Here is a 16,597-nt window from a genome sequence, read left to right as displayed (position 1 = left end):
GTGACAATAAAAGGGGCTCTGCATAAATGCGGATCCTCTAGTCAGAAGTGCATAGTTCCTTCCATCAAGCCAGCACCCATGTATGAATGATGTATGGTGACCACAAACAGGGAAGCCATGAAATGAAATCCTCCCAGGTATGTGTCTACTAGGTAAGGTGACAGACACTTGGCCATGAGCTGGTTCCAGCTGACCACCTGTTTTCAAGCCATAAATTGTGCACAACAGAGGATCCACATTTATTTAAACAATGATGCTAGCCAGCTTCCCTGCTCGCTACACAGTTTTTTGGCAGTTGGACAAAGCAACTGCCATTCACTAAGTGCTTTTAATAAATAAATCCCTAAGAATCCCCCTGTGAAGAGATGGACTAGTCCAAAACCTCAGATTTCTACTACCTACTGTAAGTGACAGCAACGTAAGAGAAAAGTTATTTATGGCTCATTTTACTCTGGAAAAAAATACTTCTTATTTGTTTATGTTTACACATATTTTAAAATTTAATTTTTTTTGCCATAGTGCCCCTTTAAATACAAATTTTTAGAGGACTTTTTGTGAAGTGTGCCAGACATTTCTACAAATTGCATATATTGTCTGCTTGTGCTCTAGTGGACTGACTGTTTCAACACTTAACTGCAAATGTGGAAGTGCGTCCAAGATCCTTGTGTCTGGATATTGTGAAGCTGTACCATGCCCTGTGTTATGACTATTTTATGGAGGACCTGTTGTAATAAAAGTACAGGAGCTGTCATCACCTTCTTACTAGTTGCAGCTTTTCTGGCCAAAGTGAGAGAGATATGGAAAGTGCCATTGGTGGCTCATATGCCATTTATATGACTCTTGTCACAATCTTCAGGCTGGCTTCACACTGCTAACCAGTGTTGAGGTGCGATGATCGCATCGCACTGCAATGCTAAAAAATTGCCTTCGGCAATTACCACGTCAATGTGTGGTTATCTTCCAACTGGCTACAAGCCAAGCAGGAAGCGAGTCTCTTCAGAGCTCACTTCCTGTGGCCGAAATATGAATAATAGGGCTGCTCAAATCCAGATCCGGGAGACACCCGGATAGTTGCTATCCAGATATCTCCCAGTAAACCTGTGCGGGGTGGGTGGGGGTGTCAATCTTACCTGTCTGACGTCTTCTTCTTCCGTCCCTCGGCGCCTCCCACGATGCGCACCACACGCGTCACGTGATTACAGACACTTCCTCCTTCAACTTCCCGGTTGAAGGAGGAAGTGTCTGTAATCACGTGACGCGCGTGGAGCGCATCGTGGGAGGGGCCGAGGGACGGACCGAAGAAGACGTCAGACAGGTAAGATTGACCCGCCCGCCCACCCCGCACAGGTAAATGGGAGATATCCAGATAGAACTATCTGGATGTCTCCCAGATCCGGACTTGAGCAGCCCTGATGAATAACGCAGAAGTGTATTGAAAAAAATATGCTTGCACACGGCAGCGTGAACGCGAAAAAACGTTATAAAACCTGCATCACCATAGATTAAAATGACTTCCGGTTCACTGCACGTCACCGTGCATGCTGCCCAGTGATGCACTGCTTTAGCAGCGAATCTGGAACTTCCGGCAGAGCGCAGCACACGGCGGAAGGAATGAAAAGTCCCATAGACTTTCATTGGCATAGTGTTGGCCTGCGGCAAAATTGGCCAACGAACATGCCAGTGTGAAAGGGGCCTCAAAGCTCCGGTATAGCTTTTATTTCTGGCACTTAGTAATACTTGTTTGCTATGAAATATGAATAAAAATTATTCTTTGAAAAAAAAAAAACATTTTTTTCCAAAATAAAAAAGGTAAATACCTGCTGTGAGGATTTAAAGAGAACCCGAGGTGGGTTTGAAAAATATTATCTGCATACAGAGGCTGGATCTGCCTATACAGCCAAGCCTCTGTTGCTATCCCAAACCTTCCTAAGGTCCCCCTGCACTCTGCAATCCCTCATAAATCACAGCCACGCTGCTGACAAACAGCTTGTCAGAGCTGGCTGTGTTTATCTCTATAGTGTCAGTCTGCTGCTCTCCCCGCCTCCTGCAGAACTCCAGTCCACGCCTGCATCCCTTCCCTCCCTGCTGATTGGAGGGAAGGGACGGGGGCAGGGACCGGAGCTATGCAGGAAGCGGGGGAGCAGCTGAGACTGACACTACAGATGTAAATACAGCCTCACAGCGTGGCTGTGATTTATGAGGGATTGCAGAGTGCAGGGGGACCTTAGTGGGGTTTGGGATAGCAACAGAGGCTGGGCTGTATAGGCAGATCCAGCCTCTGTATGCAGATAACGTTCTTTAAACACACCTCGGGTTCTCTTTAAAGCTGCTCTTTTCATCCTCAGCAGTTAAGGTGCCCATACACTCGTCAGATTGGCAGCAGATAGATAAGAAATGCATCTGATGATCTATCTGATGCGTTTTTAGAATATTTTTTACCAGGATAGAATTCCAATAGATTTCAGTTTGAAATCTATTGAAATTCGATCTGATGGCATTTTTTTGCCATCAGATTTCCATTAAGGCCAATGCAAACTGATAAGCAATCTCATCAGATCGACCTAAATTTTCCACCCTGCAAGTTCGATGGAAATCCATCGAAATCGATCGAAATCGGCCGTCGATCGGTCGATTGGCCAACCGATTTGCAATCGATTGTTCGATCGATCGATCGGGATCGATCGGTCGGCCAGAAAATCGGCTGAGTGTATGGGCTGCTTTAGATTGGTTGCGGCATAGCGCTCGCTATTGGCTCTAGTATTAGTATTAGGCTCTTATTATTAGGTATAAGTTGTGGGGAGGCTAGAGTTAGGCGTAGCTAGGGTGAAATTAGTGTAGTCTGTTCAATTTAAGAATTGCAATCAATTTTTCTGACTGATTGTAACATTTCAAAAATATGACCAATGTACCACACACCTATGTTCAATTTTCTACCCAATTATGATAAAAATGATTGGAAACTCTGAGAAAATTGCTAGGGTGTGTATATTAATAAATTTGCAATCTACCACACACCATACAATCTAGAAAGATTGAAGAAAAATATAAAAATCGAAGAAAACGGGAAATCCGATCGGATTTTTCAGTCGAATGAAAAAAAAGCTTTCGATTTTTTCGGGAGATACGATCGTTTTTATCGAATTGCTGTAAAATTGGATCATTTTATTGTATCGTGTGTGTCCTCCTTTAGGCATGGGTAGGAGGGAGGTTAGTGTTGGGCATAAGTGGGGGGAAGTTAGTGCTAAGGCGGTCACACACGATACAATAAAATGATCCGATTTTACGGCAATTCGATAAATATGAAAGGATCTCCCGAAAAAATTGAAACCTTTTTTTTCCTTCAACTGAAAAATCCGATCGGATTTCCCGTTTTTTCAATTTTTATCTATCCGGAATGCTGGAAATTTTTCTTCAATTTTTCTAAATATTGTATGGTGTGTTTTAGATTGATTTAGATTTAGAATGTATTAATATACACACCTTAGCAATTTTCTCAGAGTTTCCAATTATTTTTATCATAATTGGGGAAAAATTTAACATATTTGTGTGGTACATTGGTCATATTTTTGAAATGTTACAATCAGTCAGAAAAACTGATTGCAATTCTTAAATTGAACAGATATTTAAAAAATTGTATGGTGTGTGGCCACCTTTAGGCATAGGTAGATGGGAGGTTAGTGTTAGGCATAGGTGGGAGGGAGGTTAGTGTTTGGCATAGGTAGGTGGTAGGTTTATGTTAGGAATACACGAGGTAGAAGGGAGAACGTGTTAGGCATAGGAAGGGGGGAAGTAAGTGTTGGCGCAGGGAGGGGGGAGGTTAGTGCTAGGTATAGGTCGGGGGGGGGGGTTAGTTTTAGGCATAGATAGGTGGGAGGTTAGTTTTAGGCATAGGTAGAGGGGAGGTTAGTGTAAGGCATAGGTAGGTAGTAGGTTAGCATCAGCCATAAGTAGAGGGAAGGTTAGTGTTAACCATAGGTAGGGGGGGGTTAGTGTTGAGCATAAGTAGAGGGGAGGTTAGTGTTAGGCACAGGTAGGGGGAGGTTAGTGTTAGGCATAAGTAGGAGGAAGGTTACTGTTGGGAATAGGTAGGTAGGAGGTTAGTTAGGCATAGGTAGGTAGGAGGTTAGCGTCAGGCTTAGGTACGGGGGAGGTTAGTGTTAAGCACAGGTTGGGGAAGGTTATTGTTAGTCATAGGTGGTGATGGGGGTGGGGGTTAGTAAGAGGTATAGGTAAGGAAAGCCAGTAATAAAATATCAGTAACATTACCAATATTAACAATATTCTAACTATGGGCAAGAGTTAACGGCTTGGTACGGAGCACCACTTTTACATGTAGGAGTTTCAGAATGTATGTCATGGACAGGCAGGTGATGGAAGGTGTCATGGCACTCTATAGTTCTGTTGATTAACACATGTCTTCTTTTCACAGGCAGAGCAGAAGAGGGGAAAGAGGCACACCGGCCGTGAGATGAAGAGAAAGATGCTGGCTGACAGACACAAACCTTTATGCATTGATCACATGAATGAAAACCAGCTAAAGTACATCATTTACACACGTCTGTCTGTGTAGTTACGATGTATTGCTGTGACAGTCATGCAGCATGGCCAGGGTTTGGATTCCCTACTACAGAGTAACCAAGCAGCTCTGGGTACCCAAACCACTAAGAATGTATAGGGGATAAAAGAGACCGAAAGGCCCTCCTACTAAAAAGCAATGCTCGGCGAAATTAGCCTTCTTAAAACAGAAAGAAATTTGCAATAATTCAGCTATAAGTGAGCATTTGTGGTTACCCACAATGCTCCACTACTGAATATGCAAATTATCTATTTTCGCCCCTGTAAGCCAGGCTCGCATCCAGAATCGCTGGTGTATAGTAAGCCTATAGCTTTAAATTTTACAGAGCCACATCAACTCCACATGCACACAGCCTGTTTTGGACTTTTTGTCCTCCTCCTCAGTACATGGCAGGGATTGATATGGCTGTATGAGATAGGGCTTGGACTGAACTGATGCCTTGGCCCATATATAATTTCCTTTTTCTCCTGAGTTTTCTTAGGTGATATTTTCACCCCTGATCACAAAATGCTTTGTAATCCACCAGCAAGCAAGAAAATACTCAAAATATTTTTATTAGTACTTTTTCACAAACTTTTAGGTACTTTTGAAAACACTGAAAAGTTATTTTAAAGAGAAGATGAAAATTATCGCCTAGGAGATAACTAAGGGGAAAAAGTTAAAGTGAACCCGAGGTGAGAGGGACATGGAGGCTGCCATATTTATTTCCTTTTAAGCAATACCAGTTACCTGGCTGCCCTGCTGGTCCTCTGCCTCTAATACATTTCGCCATAGACCCTGAGCAAGCATGCAGCAGATCAGGTGTTTCTGATATTATTGTCAGAACTGACAAGATTAGCTGCATGTTTGTTTCTGGTGTAATTCAGACACTGCTGCAGCCAAATAGATCAGCAAGGCTGCCAGGCAAGTAGTATTGTTTAAAAGGAAATAAATAAGGCATCTTCCCAGTGGCGTAGCTAAGGAGCTGTGGGCCCCGATGCAAGTTTTACATGGGGCCCCCCAAGCACTCTATACATAACAATTGATACGGCGCACCAAAATCTGCCAATGGCAACTACAGTGTCAGAGGGACAGGAAGGGGGGCAGCTTGTTAATGATTACCACTATTCAAAGTATCTATAGAAGTGGTTATTATGAGCACAGGACCAATAGAGAGCTAATACTGCAGTTGAGGGGGGCCCCTCTGGCCCAAGGGCCCCGATGCGGTCGCAACCTCTGCAACCCCTATTGCTATGCCCCTGCATCTTCCATATCACTCTCACCTTGGGTTCACTTTAATTGCATATGGGCCATATGCAATTAACTTATTCATCTAAGTTTTCGCCTAATAGATAATTTTTCATCTTAAATTTAGAATATCTTATTAGCACTTTGTAATGGAAAAAGCACCGAAGAAGGTGGAAAAAGTACTATCAAAATTATTTTGAGTATTTTTTTTGCTCTTGGGTGGTTTAACAGGCATTTTATTGACAAGTTTTAAAATAATCCCTAGGAGAAAACTCAAGAGAAAAAGTGAATTGCATATGGGCAATGTGTTGTTATAACTCGATATACTGGACATGGAACCAATTATCTCTTAGTCTTGGTTCCCACTATAGCACAAAACTGATATTTTTTGTCCATTTTGCAGCTTTGGAAAACTGAAAGTCAAATGGATGCTATTTATTAATGGGATCTGTTCACACTCGGCAGCCAGCAGCAGATCTGTTGCAATATGCAGAACATACTCTTGTGCGTACCAATGTCAGGGGAGCAGTGTAAGCTAACCTATGAGCACAACCAGTGTTACCAGGGGTATAAGTTATTCCTATGGTAATGCATGTTATGTTGTGCGTTTGTCTGGTAACGCGCATTGCGCTAATAGGGTAACAAGTGCTTCTCCCCTGGTGTTAATAACAGTAAAATTGCTGTACACTGCCTGCGCGCTGCAATGTTTTAATTGCTTTGTGCATCAGGCTCCAGAACTCTAACTGGCAGGTTCTCTGCAGTCATACTGCAGCATAACTTTTTTGATAAGTAATCAGAGGTTGTAAAACTTTGTGGGGCTCAGAAAGACACTTCAGAGTGCAGGGAAGAGATAAAAAGTTCAATAGTTTAAGATTTGTGTGCAGGGTAGCTGATAAAAGGTGGCTATACACTGGTCGATTTGCCATCTGATCGACCAACAGATACAGTAGATCCCTCTCTGATCGAATCTGATCAGAGAGGGATCGTATGGCTGCCTTTACTGCTTTTACATCTGAGCTGATTTTGTGCGTTTAGACGCAACGGCCATTGTGTGATTTTCCAAGGGTAAATGAAAGTCCATAGACCTTACCTTTTACATCTAACACTGCATTTTTGTGCACTGCCTTTCGACGCTCCACAGGCCTTTTAATCGTCCCACGCTTGCGTTATGCGTTACAATGTAAATCAATTTAAAACGCAAGCTCCAAGAAGAGCATGTGTTTTTAAAACATTTCAACGCACACAGTTACAATCGAAAATCAAAAAATGACAACATCACCTTCGTTTTCCTATGTGCTGCAACAGATTGAAAATCCATTAAAAGCGGATACTCATTGCGGTGAAACGCACAAAAAAAGCAGGAACAACATACAAAAATACATACATCAAAACGTATGCGTTGATCTTTCACCAACGCCATCTCAGATGTGAAAGAACCCTGTCCCTGAGAACATTTCTCACATCTGACTGCCAAAAATAAATATCTTAGCAATGGTGGTACTCTGCTGCTCTTAGTTACAAACCCGAATATCTTCTTTATTACAACAGGGAGAAAGCTAAGGAGCTGACGGACTGGATGTATCAACTGGAATCTGAGAAATTTGACCTCAATGAAAAACTGAAAACGCAGAGATACGAGGTATTATCAATATCTAAAGCTATAAATACAGTATGCAGGAACATAAGCTTGGCCACTCACATTTCCTCTTTCTGTTCCAGATTAATGTCCTCTATAACCGCATCAGCCATGCACAGAAGTTGTAAGTACAGTAGTTTCATATTATGTAGTGTTCACTGTCCAGTACAATGTGTGGGGCAGGACTGTCACTCTCCAGTCCACATGGGGCCACAAAGTGACCTAAATATTGTGGATGGCACAATCACTTTTAATACTAAAACATGATAATTAGACACACATAATAAAAAAATCATTTTTAGTTTTGTAGCTGCTAAAAAAAGTTGAGCTAAAGTTACATCATTAGAGGGACACTGCAGTGACATATAGTAGAAAGCAGTCAATTATTCAGGATACCCACTTTTAAATCAATCATCCTAGTTTCAGCTTCAGAAACACTTCCTATAGCTATATATTGATATACAGTAAAACCTTGGATTGCAAATAACTTGGTTTAACTTTTTTTGCGGCCCCTTTAAGTACCAGAGGCTCTTATTTTTATTCTTTTTTCACTTTCCAAACACTGATATTGAACAGTAATCAGGAGGGCGGGAGCCACACAGGGCGTCTGCAGGGGGACGGTAGAAGCCCCAGATAAGTGAAACTTTTGCCCCCCCCCCCCCCCCCCCCCTCAGTTAGGATTGCCTTTAAAGCCACACAAAAAAAAGGTTGGGGTGAGCCAATAGAGAGTAATTATTCTGTTAGTTATAGTGAAAGTCTTTTTTACTTTATACAGCACAGGACTTTGTATTAAATATTTTTATATAAAGGTTTTTGGATTGGGGAACAAATCATCTGAGTTTTCATTAATCCTTGCGGGGATATAAGACATTGACATAAGACTGCTTTGGATTACAAGCATGTTCCCCGAACGAATTATGCTTGCAAACCAAGGTTCCACTGTATATTGCTATGTAGCGCCACCCACCCAGTTTTAGCCTAGGCTGTTTAGCTATGCGGAATTCTCTTCCTAGAGCATTCTGGGATAGTAGATATTATTTTCACTAGCTTCAGAAATCTCAGTAAACAAACATTTTGCAGAGCTTCACTTAACAGGGCTAAAGATGTCACCACCTGTGATAAATGTCAGAATGTAAATCAGGGAGAGGAAAGATTTTACAATGGGCAAACACTGACTAAATAATTTGTAAAGTAATACTGTAAAAAATAAGCAATTTTATTCATTGTGATATTTTCAGTACAGCTTCTCTTTAATTACCACATTTTTTAAATATTTTTTTTATTTTTTCAAAGTGAAATCCTTTATAAAAATACAGCAGCATCAGTGAAACACATTGCGAGAATCATAACACAGGGTTTCAACATTAAATAGTAAAAGGAAACCACATTATCTCCCCCTGCCCCCTTCCACGACGCACCCCATCACCATCAGTGGATACTACTACTAAGAAGAAGCAAACACAACTTCCTACTGTCACATTTTTAAACGACCCAATTTGCCTTGTAAGTCCACGAGGGCATACCATCCAGCATATTTGGACGGATCCATAAAGGACCTAATTTCTTCCATTGTGTAAATAGTCAAGATAAACTTTTTTCAGGTAGTGAAAAACATTTTAGTAGATTTCTCCAAGTGCATAAGCGTATCCAACTTATCCATGATCATCATATGCACTTAAAGGGATGCTTAAGTCATCCAAAAAAAGGAGTTTTACTCCCCTGGGGCTTCTACCAGCCCCTTGCAGCCATCCTCTGCCCTCGTAGTCTCGATCAGATGCTCCTGTCCCCCGCTGGCAGCCACTTTCATTTTCGGCGACAGGCCTGTCCACATGTCTGATTCTTCGCATTCCTGGACGCAATAGCAGTATAGAGGGCGCTACTGCGACCAGGAACGCAAAGAATCACTCACGTTCCCAGGCCTGTCGGACTTGTCGATGAAAGCAGAAGTGGCTGCCGGCGGGGGAGAATATGAGGGCACAGGATGGCTGCAGGGGGCTGGTGGAAGCCCCAGGTGAGTAAAACTAATTTTTCTTTGGATGTGGTCGGGCTAGCTGCCGCAGGGGATCACATAGCCCCGGGAGAATTTTTTTAATAAAATCTGTTGCTTATTGTTAAGCTAGCACTAGGCTAGCTATCTATGTACGCCAAGTACATCCGGTCCCCTCCGATTGCCCCCGATCGCCGCCGTAATACGTACCCCCCAGGGATCCCGCGATGGCACAGCCTCCCAATCAGCACCCGGCTTCACTATGAGGGGGGGGGGGTATCGGAACGGCACATGACGTCGATGACGTCATGTCCGATCGTCGCCATAGCGACGAGTGAAGCTAATTGGTGAAGCTGCGGCTCTCGCGGGATCGCGGACGGGTAAATATAGCCGGAGGCGATTGGGGGGTCAGAGAGGTGCCGGGGGACTTGGGGCACATAGTTAGCTAGCCGAGTGCTAGCTAACAAATAAAAAACACTTTTAATAAAAAAAAAATCCCTCCTGCGGACGCAGCCACTGAAACTGCGTACCGCCAGGTAGGTTAAGTCATTTTTATTACTGCATTTTATTGTCAAATCTTAATATGATACAAAAGTTATTTAGCGAGCTCTTGCACTGACTCAAAACTATTTGCATCTCACTGACCATTCCTATTCATGATCTCACTTCCCTCTCCATAGAACAGAATGGTATGCAATGTTTCCTCAAGCTGTCACCTGTAGCAGCCAATCTAGGTGACAGTGACAGGATAAGTGTAGAAGCCTGCTGTATCGATAACACTTGGTGATTACAAAGCAGGATAAAATTGACCGGCCCTTGTTTCGGATTGTGGGTTCAGGCTTTCGTCATCAGCTTGTCTCAGTCCTTCCAGCTGTGTCAACAATAATAAGATACTTTTCTAAATCATGCTTTTGATGACATCAGTTGACTTCCCAGAATAAGAGAGCTAATAGGACAAATAGATTAGAGAATATTAAATATTTTCTTAAAAAATGTTGGTGCTTGTAACTTTTGAAATGTTTTTTTATTGATTGCTAAATGCTGACTCATACTTCAGGGAGTTCATCTGTAATGCTGGGAATACACAGGTCATTTTTTCTGCTTGATTCTCAACTCAATTCTCTTATCTGGCACTCGTTTTTCCTATCGTTTTCCATTCACCTCTATCAGGAATCGAGCGGCAAAACAATCAAATGGGAGATCGGACATGTCGGAAATGATCTAACGATCTATGTATTCCCAGCATAAAAGCAATGCCACTTGTGCTGAGAAAAAATAATTGCCTTTCTGATAACTCTGTACATTGTTAGGACTTTTTCATGTCAGTTTCTTACCTTGTTTTATTTGCATATATGCTCACATCAGCTATTTGGTAGAAAACCAAAATTAAAAAGATAAATGAGCAGTGGCGTAGCTAGGGAGCTATGGGCCCCAATGCAACCATTTACATTGGGGCCCCCCAAGCACTCTATACATCAATTGATAGGGCGCACCAAAACCTGGCCAAGAACAACCACAGTGTCAGATGTGCAAGACAAAGTTTGGAGAGGACGTTTGTTAATGATTACTACTATTCAAAGCATTTGTAGAAGAGATTATTATCAGCACAGAACCAATAAAGAGATAATACTGTGGCTGAGGGAGGGCCCCACGTGGCCCCTCTGCGGTCGCTTCCTCTACACTCCCTATTGCTACACCACTGTAAATTAGGCACATTAGTAGACATGGCTTTTGAGCCTTGCAATGGCTGGATAGTGTACTGGTTAAGGGCACTGCCTTTGACATAGGAAACCTTGGGCAAGAAGTTCCTGTATCTTGGGCAAGTAGTTCCTATACCTCTGGATGTGGATTCAGATTTCAATAAATATATAAAAAAGGGTTTTTAATATTTTCTACACCCTTAAAAAATATAATTATTGTGAAGAAACGCGGAAGAGCCGCCGCTATAAGTCAGCGGGAGGCGGCTGTTTCCGCACATGGCATGGCGGAACGCGGAAAAAACGCCGCGTCTGACGTGGCGGTTAGCACGCATAGGCCTGTTGCGAACAGTCTGACCCAGCGCGGGGAGGCCGCCGCCGGTGCTGATGGCGGTGCGACCAACCCCACGCACAGGTCAGCGAGCACATTGCAAGATAGTACTGGTATGGCTGGGACTGATAGTCCACCAAGGTTCAGAATGACGCGTGTGCGCGCAGAGAGGCAGAACGTATATGGCAGTCAGGAAAGAGTCAGCTGACCAAGCCGGTCAGCTGACAACCCGGCTTCGTTTCATTGGTCCAGCACTTAGGGAGGGGCTGGAGAGTGTTTTAGTATATATACTGCTGGCTGTTCAGTTGCTGGTTGTCTGGCGTTGCGATCACTATGTGGTAGCACTCAGACCTGAGTCAGATCCTAAAGTGTGCCGGGACCAGCTGGAGCTGTTATCCTACACTTAGCTAGATTCTGTTGATAGTCTAAAGTACTAGTTTGATTGTGATTATCTGTTATGACCTTTTGCTTGCCGGACTATTCTTCTGAACTCTGATCCTGTACCTTGCTATTCTGATACTCTGTTGCCGAACCCCGGCTCGCCCTAAGACTCCGCATCTGCCTCCTGATTCTGTACCTCGATATTTCTGATACCCTGTTGCCGAACCCTGCTTGTTTATTAGACCCCGCATCTGCCTTCTGAATCTGTACTGTATCTGTCTGTGTGGTTACGACCTGGTTTGTCCGACCTCGAGAACCGACCTTACTGTTAGAGGCGGTTCCCAGTCCTGGTAGTGACACTCCCTCCTGAGTGTCACTCTCGGTTGTCCTTCCTACTCTCAGCCTGTCTCCTCCCCCCGGGAGAGTGCAGGTCTTTGGAAGGAATTTGTGCAGTACTCCTTACTGCTCTGAGGCCTAGTCCTCTAAGTATTACGGTTGCACCAAACACTCCTACTCTACTCAGGTGTCCAGAGGTTAGCTTATATATCTGATTATCGGTGATACTGCAGATCATCAATAATCTGGTATATATCTGTATTCCCAGTGATACTGCAGATCACCGGTAATCAGATCCTCTCTGTGTTACACTGATCGTTACAGAACGCCAGACCAAAATACAAAATGGACGCAAACACTGATCGTCTGGGCGTACTTGCCGCTTCAGTGGAAAACATCAATCAAGTACTGGGCACCCGCAGAACTCTTATTGATGCCCTATCAGGGTCTGTACAAACCCTCCAGACATCAGTGGATCATGTGCGATCTCCTTCTAGCTCTGACATACGTATGCCGGTACCTGAAAGGTTTTCTGGCCACAGATCTGACTGTCGAAATTTTAGGAGTAGAGTGTTGTCCTATTTTGAGTTGAGACCCCAGTCTTCAGGAACTGAGACCCAGAGGGTCACGTTTATTAAAACCTTATTATCAGGCGATTCTCAGACATGGGCATACAGTTTGCCCACCGGGGACACAGCCCTTACCTCCGTAGAGGAATATTTTAAAGCCATGGCAATAATTTACGATGACCCGGACCTTGCCTCAACCTCTGAGCGGAAGCTGAAGCTTTTGCGGCAAGGCAAAGGTCCGGTCGAAGATTATGCGGCTGAATTTAGAAGGTGGTCAGTTACAGCCAGGTGGGACACCTATGCCCTGCTAGATTGTTTTCTGTCAGGCTTATCTGATGAGGTCTCCGATCTGATGCTGAGTCAGCCCAAGCCCAAAACAGTCGATGAGGCCATTTCATCGGCCATTCGTATCGACCGCAGGCTACGCCATCAGAAACAGACCAGGGGCAGTCATCGTGTCAGGTTGACATCTTACGCTGCACCTCCCGCTGCACCCCTAGTGACTCCTCCTGTCTCATCTTCTCCGGTCTTGCCTCCACCCGAGCCGATGCAGATTGGTCGGTCAAAACTGACCCAGGTGGAACGAAGACGGAGAAAGACTGAACAACTGTGTCTGTATTGCGCTGAAGGGGGGCATAGAGTACGAAACTGTCCCAATAAGCCGGGAAACGATACCGCCTAGGAGTTGTAGGGGGTAACACCCTAGGCGCCCGACTTGTACCCCTAGAAGAAAAACGGTTGCTTTTTCCCTGTACAGTTACATGGGAAGATAAGACCGAGGCCACGGAAGCCTTTATTGATTCAGGCTCCGCAGCTAATTTTATGGATTTTGAGTTCGCTAAAAGATTGGGTATTTCGCTCACAGTGGTGGAACCACCCATTCAGGTCACGGCAGTAGATGATTCTCCTCTGCAGAGGGATCATCCGCTGTCCCAGACACCAGAGGTAGGAATCACTGTGGGGGTTTTGCATTGGGAAAAATTACAGTTTTTTGTACTACACATGACTACGTCCACTATTATACTTGGCATGCCATGGCTACACCTTCATTCTCCGCACATTGATTGGGCCACTGGTCAATTAATTTCCTGGTCAGATCATTGTTTTCAGCAATGTTTAGGGAAGGTGACTTTGGGCCAACCCAGGATTCAGGTGGAGGGGGTTCCTGAGCAGTATTTGGAATATTCTGACGTATTTTGTCCCAAGGCAGCAGACAAATTACCCCCACATTGCCCTTTCGACTGTCCCATCGATCTCCGTTCAGGTTGTATGCCCCCTCGGGGCCATTTGTACAATTTATCTGGGCCCGAAAAATTGGCCATGCAAGAATACATCCGTGAAAATTTGGCCAAGGGTTTCATTCGCCCGTCCCGGTCGCCTGCTGGGGCAGGTTTCTTTTTTGTTAAGAAAAAAGACGGAGGCCTGCGGCCCTGCATTGATTACAGGGGCCTGAATAAGATTACGGTGAAGAATCGCTATCCACTGCCCCTGATAGACGACTTATTCACACAGGTCACCAACGCTAAGATCTTTTCGAAGTTAGACTTACGGGGCGCGTACAACCTGATACGAATAAGAAAGGGCGATGAGTGGAAAACGGCCTTTAATACGCCCGACGGGCATTACTAATACCTGGTGATGCCCTTTGGGTTATGTAATGCCCCAGCCGTTTTCCAGGAGCTCATCAATGAGGTCTTCAGGGAGGTGTTGGGGAGATTCGTTCTAGTATACCTAGATGATATACTTATTTTCTCCAACAATCTCTCTGAGCATAGGACCCATGTACGATTTGTGTTGGACAAACTGAGGCGTAACTCACTTTACGCTAAACTGGAGAAATGTATCTTCGAAGTAACATCTGTCACCTTTCTGGGATACATTATCTCCACCTCAGGCCTGTCTATGGACCCTGCCAAAGTTTCCGCGGTTCTGGAATGGCCTCAGCCGGTTGGGTTGAAGTCTCTTCAGCGGTTTTTAGGCTTCGCAAACTACTATAGAAGGTTCATTAAAGGGTACTCCACAGTCATTGCACCCCTCACCAGTCTCACCAAAAAAGGGGCAGATACTACTCAATGGGTGTTATGATCGCTTCTGCAGCGTTTACTGCTGACTGCAGTGGTATTGCAAACCAAACAGTTCTAATGTCATTACATGCATTTGCTTGCATAGTTTGGTTTGCACTTAAACTAGTTGCTGATTCCATCTGCAGTCGCTCTGAAGTTAATGACAGTTTAATATGCTTTTGTGTAAACAAACATTGTCTGCTGCAGTGGAGGGGCGGTCCCTTTCCTGCAGGCTGCATATCATTGTCTGCCTTTTCCTGCTATCAGCCTGTGATTAATTACCATTCACTTGTGTGGGAATCTGCAGGTCTGCTCCCATTGGATGACCTCAGTATAAAGAACTGCTTCCTGCAATGTCTCATGGGCTATCATAGTTTCAGACTCTATCTGTTACTCTGCTCGTGCCCCACCTCGTTCCTGGTCCGTGTGGACTGCGCTGACTCCTGCGAAGGGGTCAGCGAGTCCTCCTAGTTCTGCTCTTGTTCTAGAAGTTGTTACTTGCTTGTCTTGTGTCATATATTGGTTCATCGCCAATATATACGCATACTTGCGCATTTTGTTATTTTCCTTGTATCCGTGTTACGTTGATATATCAGTGTTGCTGATATATACGTACACGAACTGTTTATTTCCTGTGTTCAGTTAGTCAGTTTTCCAGCACGTTTTGGTAGTTTGCGCGTATCGTGAACACCCGTGCTGAGCTAGTTATCCTGTTCCTGGTCCTGTTTGTGGATTGCGTTCATCTCTGCGAAGAGATAGCGAATCCTTCTGAGTCCTGTTCCCTGTATTACTCCAGTTCTAGTCAGCGTTCCTGCTTATGTCATATATCGGTTCATTGCCGATATATACATATGTTAGTCAGACCTTACAAATAGTTTCATTGATAGCTGTAATTGTAATACGCTAGGAAAACATACTTATTGTATATTTATCTGTGTTACGTTCATCTATCTCGATCCTGCTATTTCCTGTCTCTCCTGTCCTGTCTTTGTGAGGCACGCCATCGCCGCAACGCATTGGCTGCCTCATTCCAGTCTGTCTGGTTTTGGACGCTTGCTGTCGCTAAGTAATCGCTAGCTAGCAAGCGTTCATTCTGTCTACCTGTCCTGATCTCCTCAGTCCTGGTTTATGCGCTCAGCGCTACTTTGCGCTGAGACGTTATTACGAAAGTGTTTGTGGCTGTTCAGATCTGCACCGGCTCTGTGCACCACAATCTCCTATTGGAGTCAGTCCTCTCCTCCACTAAACTGGGGATATCCTGATCCCTTGTGCTGGTGTGTGTACCTCCTTCACGTCAGCTTATGTGTTGTATGCTGACTGTGGAGATTACACCCCCAAGCTTAACATTATGATAGCCCCATTACCAATCCCCATTGTGGGGGGGGGTTCCCAGCAAAAATGACACTGTTTGTTATGGTTCCTGTTCCTTTAAGAAATTTGAGAAGCTCAATTCTGAAACAGAAAATGAGTTTTTTTCTGAATGTGCCAGGTTCCTGGCCAATCCTGAGCTCCAGGCTACTCCTGTTTCAACGTGGGCCCCCCAGCTAGTTTATGTTTTATTTAAGGGAAGATTGTTTCAGTGGGCCTACGATGTCTTGGATCATACCAAATTAAAAGAAAGACCACTGGAATTTCTAGCGTTTGTGATCCATAACTGGCTGCGCAAAACCGATTTGCCTAGCCCTTTTGATAAGCTCCTGGCAGCTTGTCAATCAGCTGCTCCTTCTACTGCCTACAAAAATAATCAGCAAGCAGATAATTGTTCTGATAACTTTTCTTCTGCTAAGGCAGCAG

General features: G+C 44.2%; 1 protein-coding gene across 2 annotated transcripts in view; it reads left to right on the top strand.

The window, feature by feature from the left end:
- The window catches only part of TNNT1 (troponin T1, slow skeletal type), a 51,330-nt gene that overhangs the window by 25,354 nt on the left and 9,379 nt on the right, over positions 1-16,597 (top strand). For both annotated transcript variants that reach the window (XM_068241255.1, XM_068241254.1), the window contains exons 7-9: positions 4,430-4,539; positions 7,352-7,442; positions 7,523-7,563. In XM_068241255.1, the coding sequence (XP_068097356.1) occupies positions 4,430-4,539; positions 7,352-7,442; positions 7,523-7,563 (242 nt within the window). The remainder of the gene's footprint in view (positions 1-4,429; positions 4,540-7,351; positions 7,443-7,522; positions 7,564-16,597) is intronic.

This window comes from Hyperolius riggenbachi, chromosome 6 (assembly GCF_040937935.1).
Source record: "Hyperolius riggenbachi isolate aHypRig1 chromosome 6, aHypRig1.pri, whole genome shotgun sequence".
NCBI lineage: Eukaryota > Metazoa > Chordata > Amphibia > Anura > Hyperoliidae > Hyperolius > Hyperolius riggenbachi.
The sequence above is the reverse complement of the archived record's forward strand: the minus strand, read 5'-3'. Positions and strand labels throughout refer to the sequence as shown.